The sequence below is a fragment of the Chelon labrosus genome (genome assembly GCF_963514085.1).
Source record: "Chelon labrosus genome assembly, chromosome: 9".
Lineage (NCBI taxonomy): Eukaryota > Metazoa > Chordata > Actinopteri > Mugiliformes > Mugilidae > Chelon > Chelon labrosus.
The window spans coordinates 5,836,502-5,846,242 of record NC_140359.1 but is presented as its reverse complement, the minus strand read 5'-3'; the positions used below and the strand labels follow the sequence as shown (position 1 = coordinate 5,846,242).

Genomic DNA, 9,741 nt, shown 5'->3' with positions numbered 1-9,741 from the left:
TGCAGTCAGAGCTTCTCGATAGCTCTGCTGCATTTAAAAAAATAATAAAATCAGTTACTGTTGGCTCAGCACTAATGGAGGTTGGAAGGGAAGCTTGGCAAAATATAGACAAAGAAAAAACAGGAGAAGTCACCAGTTCTGTCCATCGGATTAGTTGCTAAAGGTCGTCTACCAATCATCATTCATATTTTTTCCCCATCAAGTCAAATAAAACAAAATCTAGCAGTTCATGATCCGTTGGTGTGAGGTGTGTCTGAAACTGTAGAGAGGTGATGAGACCTCTCATTCAGATGCCTGCTCAAATAACCACCTCCCAGCCAAACGCAAACAGCCCCACCCACCCACCCACCCCGACCCAAACAATAAAATAAAACTAGAAAGAAAGAAATCCAGGAAAGGTGAGCCCTCGTCCTCCTCAGGCGCAGAGTCTGCCTCGACTCTGAATGTCCCGTGTGCAGTGGAATGAGAAGGAGATGAGATACTGATGGAGGAATATGGGAGGGAGGTTACATAAATCTGAGCATTATGGCGGTCAGTCGTCAGCTTGCAGATCCTTTAACAAACGAGGACCTCAGGTCAATAGTGCCCATCTGCAGAATTCCAAATAAAACTTGATCTGACGTCTAGTAAAATCTGTACATTTTTTTTTTTTTAAAGTCTTCATGATTAGTTTGTCCAAAGGGGACATATTTTTTTTTCTTTTTTTTTTTTTCTTTTTTTTATCTTTCACCGTATATTTATTAAATCTTTATCTGCTCTTTAATTTAGATGCTCTGAGTCCCATCGTGTGTGTGTGTATGCGTGTGTGAAGAATAGACGCCGCGGCCCATTTTTTTGCTGATGGCTTCGAGTTTGCTAGCAGCACTTTTTCTTTCGTTTACTGTTCCGGTTGAGTTTGACCACGTCGTTCTGTTGCTGCTGCTGCTGCTTGGCGACCACCTCCTTCTTGGCTCTTAGCACTAGCTCTGTGATGCAGTTGAACATCTGGAAAAGAAGCACAGAACAAAAGCACGCTGTTATTACAACAGCTGGAGCAGATACATCCATTGCTGCAGTTTATGCTTTCTTTCCAATTTGTATGGCAAGCTAAGCTAAGCTAACTAATAGCTGTAGTTTCAAAGTTAATGGACAGCTATGAGAGAGGGATCAATCTTCCAATCAAACTCTCAGCAAGCTGACTGGCAGAATTTTCATCAGCAGCATCATCAATTTATTAATAAGAAAAAGTTTCTTTGCAAGCCGTTTTGGGTTACTGGTCAAACAAAACATGACATTAAGTTATATATAATAATATAGAATATAATTTGCAAATTTGTAGAGAAATTGTACCCAAATCAAATGTATTATTTGAGAATATGTTTGACAGATTTCTTAATAATAAAAATCATCTTTAGTTGCGGCACAGAAACTGTTGCTTTCAGTAATTCAGTGACACAGTGCACTGATCAGCATTGCTGCAGAAACCTAATTCAAGCCTTCAGCTGAGCTGCTCTGCATACTTGGCATGTCCAATAAATGAATCCAGACAAACACGCCACTCTCCAAATAGCCTGAGGCGGCAAAACAACAGAAACAACGAGTTACCTCTTCGACGTTGATATTCTCTTTTGCACTCGTCTCAAACAGGCTGATTCCCATCTGCTCTGCAAACTTCTGGGCGTCGGTCGTCTCGACCACCTTGGAGTTGGGGTCGTCGTTCTTGTTTCCCACTGAGAAGAGCAAACATTGCTAATGTGACGCCACCAGGCTGCGTTGTGTCTAAACGGAATAATTCTTCACACTGCCTCCAACTTGTGAGAGGTGTGAACGGGAACAAAGGGTAGAGTCTGTTTTTCACTCACCTAATATTCGGCATACGTCGTCACAGTTCTGGTTGATTTCATGTAACCATCGTTTAACGTTGACAAAGGACTCAGCACTCGTGACGTCGTATACCACTATGACCCCATGCGTTCCCCTGTAGTATCTAAAGAGGCGGGGAGGGAGAGACGGTCAGACTTTAGTTGAAATAGCTAAATGTAACAGATAAATGGTTTATGTAATTAAATAAAAGGACAAAAGTCACTTTCAGCTTTTACCTCCAGCCCAAAGTAACAAATATCATTTGAATATCTTTATGAACAGAAGTGTATACACAATGTGCGTTACCATTAATATACCATACAAGAGAAATCCATTTTCAGTTCTGTAAGTACTTCCAGACAGTCGACATGTTTTGCCACTTTCATTCTCGCTTTGCACCAGACATGAAACAAATACAAAGATCACCGTTTCCGATCAAATCACTTTAAAAATGCCTTGATCACCCCGGTTACAGATCCAGACACTCAGAGTAGAAATAGAATAACAGTGATAATAATAATAATAGTAATAACCAGTGACCGCAACCTAATAGTGATGGCTTAATAGCAGTTGTATTTATTACTGTTAAATGTTCTAAATGGTAGAAATAAATAGAAAAACTATAATAATGGATAAAAATATTTAGCTAAAAATACTGATTAACATGACTAAAATCAATCAATAAAGAAGAATTTAATGGATAAAATGTTCATAAATATCCACTGTTATACTATTCATTTGTACATGACGTTCATCGAAAAATCAGTACCGGGGAAACAGAAACTGGAGCGCACTGGTGGAGTGATGCTGATGCTCAGCAGGGGGAGACAGATCTCAGTTTGGAAGAGACAACTTTAATTTCAAAATCAAAAAAGGCATAATTGAATGTCATGTCCAGTCAATGAATTTTATCTAGATGTACCGTCAAGTGAAATGACAGCATAAACTCTGCACACTTGAAACGATTTATGACATTTTATTAGACATCGTGAGGAAAAAGACCAGCATCTGCATCACAAAACTAAACCAGCTTCAAACAGCAGCCAGATCCCAGAAAGGGAGCATCCCCAGTGTAGCTGCACTGCCACAAACAAACACAAAGAACCTTTTGTGAAGCTTACTGTGTGTGCTTGTGTGTGTTTCTGCCTGGTGTGGCATTGTGGGGATGCAGTTGTCTGGTTATGTCCCCCCCCAAACATCCAACGCTAACAGGTTATCAGACAGCAGGGGAGGATGGCTGTGTGTATGTCTGGTCTGTGCACATTAATTGAGAACCTCGAGCACAAACAGGGTGGTAAAATGTTCATAAACTAAACTTTCAACGAAAACTCATCATTCACCTGGTGGTATAGGGGTTACAATGTGCGACCACAACACCCCTCACCTCACCTAGCTTTGTCGCACGTCTTTGTCCATGTCTCTCTCACCTGATTTCCATCCCGTCTCTACCGTACTGATCATACTTCTGCAGAAAATGAGAAATCCCTTACAACTCACCAGGAGGAAAGTAGAAGCTGTGAGTCCTCCGTCTCCCCTAACATATGCCTTACCACTTAAAAGGTTAGTCTAGATCCCGAGTGAACCAAGCAGGTCACTGCCCAGGATCTGTTTTCACAGTCAAACTAATTTGGGACCTAATGAGGCACCACACCACTCTACTTCAGCACAGGGAACAATAAGTCTAAATATGCGGCTTGCTCAGTTGAGCGATTTCTGCAGAACGACTGGCAGCGGCACTTCTAAACTAGGACATCCGTGCTCCTCAGGGGAAGAAGCGTCAGCACTGCCGAGGATTTTACGCTTTTGTCCTTGCTTCAGCAGCGCAGGCACATAATAAAACTGTCAAACCTCCTGGACTCATAATAATCTCAAGGTTTAGACCGTGACGTTTTAAAAGTGCAGCCTCTGTCTGCCCACAGGGACTAGTACGTAAGTATGATGACTGCAGTATGAGCTGTGGGTCGCATCAATGTTGTTTCTACCAGAGCTGCTCGGATACTTGATCCTCATACAGTGTTAGTGAGCAAATTGAGTGTCTGAGCCATACTCTATACTCTAATGTCAACCTCGTCCATGTAAACTAATTGCTAACTGAAATGGAAAGTGTGAATTCCAGTTAAACGCTTACAAGGAAAAAGAAATAATCTATTATATACCTTCCATACATGCAAGACAATGAGCTCGAGAATAATGTAACGGACACAAATACTAACGCACAACCTCAACACCTGGACACACACAAATCAACACCACTACTATCTGCTGGATGCCTTTGCTTCTTTGTCTTGTTCTGCTGTGTCAATCAGTGCAATGGCAGAGACAAAGGCAATTTTAAAGATGACAGGGCTGTCAAAGTAAACATGATAACAACTAGTTAACACAAGTTCCTTTTAACGCCACTATTAATTTATGGCACAAACGCATGCTTGTGCTGGGATTTTGACCCGTAGTGTGGAAAATCAGGAAGCAAGCACTGCACAAAACAAGCAGAAACAAAAAAACTTCCTTTAATAGAAATGGATAAAAATTATTTTTGAGTGACAAGTTCAGCTTCAAAGTCCTGTGAAACTGTTCTCTCCACAACAACAAAGTTGTTTGAATTTACTCTCAATGTGAACCGAGTTATCACAAGAGTATGTTGAGTCTCAAACATGACTCGCTGGACAAACACAGCTGATACGGAGCATCCTCTTGCCTCTCTGCAAAGGTTGTTTACAGTGTAGATGCAGCCTTTTTTTGAGCATGCAGTATCAACAGATGAAAATGAAAGGCAACTTGCAAAGAAAAAAATAAATAATTATTCCATTGCTACTCTCTGCCTAAGCATTTTATCTGTAGTAAAGTAAAATTTTTAGATTCATGAGAACACACAAGAATCCATCATGCCTGGCTTCAAGCATGGTCCGCATTTGAAAGATGGATGTAGCCATGGTGGGACCGCTCATTGGTTTGTGAACCATCGTTTTGAAGCAGTCTTGTTTTTTTTTTAGCCATAATTGACTGTGTTAAGATGACAACAAAGAGCTGGTGAAGAGCGAGGGAGCATGGATCAGAACCAGAGGAATATTTGTTAACTGCTCCAGACCTGATGCATCAATCAAACATGATATCAAAATGACCCACACTGACTTGTCCTCGCACTAGATCGATTAGAAGCAATTGATTGGGTTAAACTAGCCTGTTACTGGCAGATTGTTTATTCAGTAATGTGCCAAGTACTTTGTGAAAGTACATGCCTCCAAACAGTCCCTGAGGAAGACTTCTTTGTAACAATCACTCTGCAGAGTCAGGTTACCTTTACTATGCCACGGATAATGCTCACCTGGAGGCAAGCTAATGCCGCATCTTCTAACCTTTACACGAACAGGATGTAATTGTGACTTTTATTCATTAACATCAGGCTGAGAGCTGCAAAATGATGCAGTGTGTTAACAAAGTGTTTCCATCCAAGAGTAGTGAGGGACTGTTGGTTTGACTTGCATTGTGAGTCAAATGAGTACAAACTGAACACATACCAAACAAATTTAATGAATTATTCAATATTTAAGTCCATAGCTCACTTGTGAGTCACAAAAAATGAATCACACTAATTTGATGCGTTCTAAATGTACCATAAAGAAGTTCTATTGATACTCAACATGGGAGCGGACAAATATGGTTACTTCATGTATATGCATATTACATTTATTGCAACAATCCAAAACAATGACAAATACTGTCCTGGATATTCTCAAGTATAACCTCAGTGATACTGCAAGCTCAATGAAATGCTGCGTATGCGTTGGAAACTACCTTCGCAGGGAGGAGGATTCTCTGCATCAGCTGTGTGCTTGGCAAGCGAGTCGTATCTGAAACTCAATGTACTCCGGTAGTAATTCAGTTCACATCAACAGTGAATGCAACTTTGTTCTTGTCAAGAGAACCAGCTGGCAGGACTTTAAAGCTGAACTTGCCGTTCAAAAGACTCTTTATCTTTAGACTTCTTTATCCAGATCTGCTCAACGTTGTTGCTGTATCCCTTCCTGATTTCCCAAACTATGTGTCGGGCCGAGGGTCACAATCACAGTACACAGCAGGGTTTGTTAATCACGCGTCAAAACAATTAGCGCCGTTAAAAGGAATTAGCATTGACAAGCCTTACATTTTTCAAACAACATGAGATACTAGCATGCCATGTTTGCCTTACATGCCATGTGTTTAGCATATGGGTGAGACTGACAAGCCTTGGTCTTGTGATGCAACATAACGTGAGTTGATTAAATCTGAATGCCACAGTGAGAAAATACAACTTTTAAGAAGCTTTAAAGTCTTACTTTACTCTTTTATATTTACCATCATAAGCGCAGACAAAAACAGACAACTGCATTATCCTGCTAACAAGTATCACTGATACATCCTGATACGACTGATGGACATGTCATCCAAAATCTACAAAGTCTATCACTTCTTCAAGTGAGCTGTCGAGAATTAGAAGGAAATTAAGGCTCTGTTTTAGTTCAAAGATGCTATACAATCCTGGACAGCGGCGTGACACACACTACGAGCAGAAGAGGGTAAGGACGCCCAGCCGCCATCATGTAGCGCTACACCATATGACTAGGAGCCTCCCTCTCACATCTGTAATTAGGATCTGTGGGGAATTCCACCCAGTTTCATAGAGCAGCAACGACTTATTTGAGCTGTCTGCAAACTGCTTCCTCAATAACACCTAGTCAGAGGACCGCAAAGAGCCTTTCTTGGTTTCAGATTTAATTGTTGAAATGAAAACAAAGAGCTGCAACCTGAAAACCCTACGTGAAAGCGTGCGTCTCAACTTACGTGGAGGTGATGGTGCGAAAGCGCTCCTGCCCAGCTGTATCCCAGATCTGTAGCTTCACCTTCTCCCCGTTGATCTCCACTGTCCGGATCTTGAAGTCCACGCCGATTGTGGTGATATAGCTACCTGTAAACAGGCACGCACAAATGCACAACACAAAATCACGTTTAATTAGCAGCAACTAAAACGTACAGTGTTCTGACTTGTAGGGCAGAGGTAAGAACAACGCACCTGAAAATGTGTTGTCTGCAAATCGCAGGAGGAGACTGCTCTTCCCCACTCCTGAGGAGGAAACACAGCACAGGATGAGGTTTAGAGAGCAACAGGTCTCCAAAACAAAAACAGATATGAGAAACACAGTGCATTATTTGTCGAGGTCGACTTTTCAAAGAAAATGCTACATTTGTCTGAAGAGTTTTGGAGGTTTGTGCACCAAAGAAGAACTTGCAGTAAGCTTTTTGTTTCACTTATTACATCCTAGATAACCAAGAGCTGCACCATGTGACGCCTGTAAACCAAAAAAGGGGACTTCAACCTGAGAAGTTGCTTTAATCCCTGCGTGCCCAAAGCTTTAGAGCTTCAAGAGATACAAAGTCAAACCTGTAGCACACTGTACAGGGTGAATGATTTATGGTAAGCAAGGCTACAACCTATGTGTTTATTTTGATGATTGGCTGTAGCTATAGAAGCTCAATCAGTTCAAAACCAGAACAATTGAGAAGACTCAAGTTAAATCGACAGAGGGGAGACAACAAATAGGACAAATATATGTGCCTAAAAATAATTATGTACAAGAGACAGAAAGCATAAAAGATGAAAGGAAGGAACTGAAAACGAGGGAGAATGGTGTAGGAGGGATCTTCAACAGATCGGCAGTCAGTTTACAGCTGTAAGTTATGAAATGACTCTGCTACTCAGCCTGGGATGGGACTCAACCTGCAGCCCTGTCACTTAGCCTACCTATTATGTTATTGTCATCTCATGTTTGACTGTCCCAACATAAAAAGCCCTCTTCTTATGATCTCCGTGCTACTGAGCGCTGTTCAAACAAATGATAACCAAAGCAACAAAGCAGATGAGACATCATCACCTTTGATGTCCCAAGCATTGCAGCTGCCTCACCACACTAGGACAAGACCACCCAGGACACTTCTACTGTCATCTTTTGCAGTCTAGGGATTATTAGGCTCCACAGGTCTCACGGAGAATAAACAAACTTCCAAGTAATTTAATGAGATGCTTGACAGAATCTCATGTCACACAAATAAGCTTATGTCGCATCATTCTCCAAGAGCAGACATGTGCTACTGTGACAGACCCGAGGCAAAACAAAGTCCCGCTAAGTCATAAAGGTCAGCCTTGGTGTAGCTTCAAGATCCAGTAGAGGAGATCTATGTGCATGCAGCTGTAGAGGGACAGCAGTTATGTCCAAATTATGTCCCAAATAGCCTCTGCACTGCTGCACAGTTGTACTTCCACGCTGCAGCTGAGGGGACACTGGCCCTTGTGTGTGTGTAACGCTGTGAAGGGCTTGCTGTGCTGCCTTGTCCTCTGCTGTGAGCGGGCAGCTGATGGGGTAGTGCCAGGATCGGGGCTCTCAATGAATGCTCATTGCTCACAAAGACGTCCAGCAGAATGAGGGTTCAACTTCTACTGAGGGTGGAGCAGCATTAATAGAAAGATATCCATGATGACTTTCACAGAAAAAAAAAGAAGTAGCAGTTGAATCTCTGTAGCTTTGGAGACACGTGCATTTGATTGACTGACACATCAGTTGATGCTAACCACTTTGTTAGTCTCACTTCACTAAAGTTCGGGTGCAAACCAGTGTCTGCAATGCTGCATTCCTCCACTATCACGCAGCTAGGACTGTCATGCTAGCTAGCTAACTAAATAACAAAACCCTTTGCTGTAACTTCGCCTAACTTAGTTAGCTTAACTAGCATCTTTAACTGACACAGAGATACCTCAGCTTCCAAGCATACCAGCTTCTCAGTCCAGAAGGCGATAAGTAATAGTTATCTGCATAACCAAGCCTGGAAGTCTAATGTTAGCCTAGCTTCTAGCTAACACAGCTATCAGATGATACAAACAAGAGGCCATAAATAGAGGAAAAATAGAAACCCTATAATGACAATTAAGTTAGGAATATGAGTTTCGTCATGGAGCTAAAACAAATATCGATAAAAGAACGAGATAATAAATCTTCCGAGAGACAAACCCTGAAGATCTGGAGGCGGTATCCGGCCTGATCCTCTGACATGCCCAGCCCGGACACACACAACCTCCGCCCTGTCACTGACATATAAATATGGCGGATGTGTACATTTCACGAAAATTTCACACGCATAAAATAACGAAATAAAACCCAGTACAAGCGTCGGGGGACTACGCAGACGCGCTAGTGTTGTGCTTCTGCTTGTACCCTTGTGAGAAAATACGACGAGGCCTACTTCCCGTCCCGCATCCCCGGCATCGCCTTACCGCTGTCACCGATGATGAGCAGTTTGAAGAGGTAATCGTAGTCCCTGGCCATGCCGGTAGCTGGTGGCTCACCCCCGCCTTATGCCGCTTCTTTGCTTGGTTTGCTGTCCGACTCCCTCGGCCAGTTAAAAAAAAAATCACCAAACCCCCAAATCCCCCTGTATGAAAGAAAAGACCCCTACTAAAAAAAAAACGTTAGCCTCCCCGAGACGGCGGCGTTTTTCTCGGGGTTTCGCGGCGTCAGCAATCCTCTCTCTCCGCTGCAAACAGCCGGAAACTCCGCTTCCTCCTCTAGTGGAGCTGCACCCAACTATGACCCGGCCTCACTGCGCAGACTCCAACCACAGCGCAGCCGTTACGTCCCATTGATGAACAGCTACCAGAGGACTCAACAATCTTTCAGTTTATAAATGTTACTTAATAAATTTGACAAATTATAAACTAGAATTAAAACCCATTTCTTTTGATGTTAAAGGGTCACTTTTGGAGATGATTATGCTTCTAAAACAAGAGTGGAATAAAGAAATTTCCAAGAAATTAATATATCTTCATATATGGACAGTTTAAGCCACAGATTGTATTACGAGCCAACTGGAGGA

The 9,741-nt window shown here is 42.2% G+C and overlaps 1 protein-coding gene across 1 annotated transcript; it reads right to left on the bottom strand.

Moving 5' to 3' along the window:
• Nucleotides 1–354: 354 nt before the first annotated feature.
• Nucleotides 355–9,436, bottom strand: rab35b (RAB35, member RAS oncogene family b). Its single transcript, XM_084550854.1, has 6 exons — nucleotides 9,143–9,436; nucleotides 6,890–6,940; nucleotides 6,661–6,784; nucleotides 1,842–1,966; nucleotides 1,585–1,709; nucleotides 355–984 (listed from the first exon to the last, which is right to left on the bottom strand). The coding sequence occupies exons 1-6, from the start codon at nucleotides 9,192–9,194 to the stop codon at nucleotides 856–858; spliced, it is 606 nt and encodes a 201-aa protein (XP_084406980.1). The 5' UTR covers nucleotides 9,195–9,436; the 3' UTR covers nucleotides 355–855.
• Between the last annotated feature and the right edge of the window lie 305 nt (nucleotides 9,437–9,741).

Excerpts from the sequence above, each read along its gene's own strand:
- rab35b (XM_084550854.1), bottom strand. The coding sequence starts at position 9,194 with ATGGCCAGGGACTACGATTACCTCTTCAAACTGCTCATCATCGGTGAC. Across the intron at positions 6,785-6,889 it reads TGCAGACAACACATTTTCAG|GTAGCTATATCACCACAATC; the intron begins GTGCGTTGTTCT and ends GCCTGTTTACAG. Across the intron at positions 1,967-6,660 it reads TTTCGCACCATCACCTCCAC|ATACTACAGGGGAACGCATG; the intron begins GTAAGTTGAGAC and ends CCGCCTCTTTAG.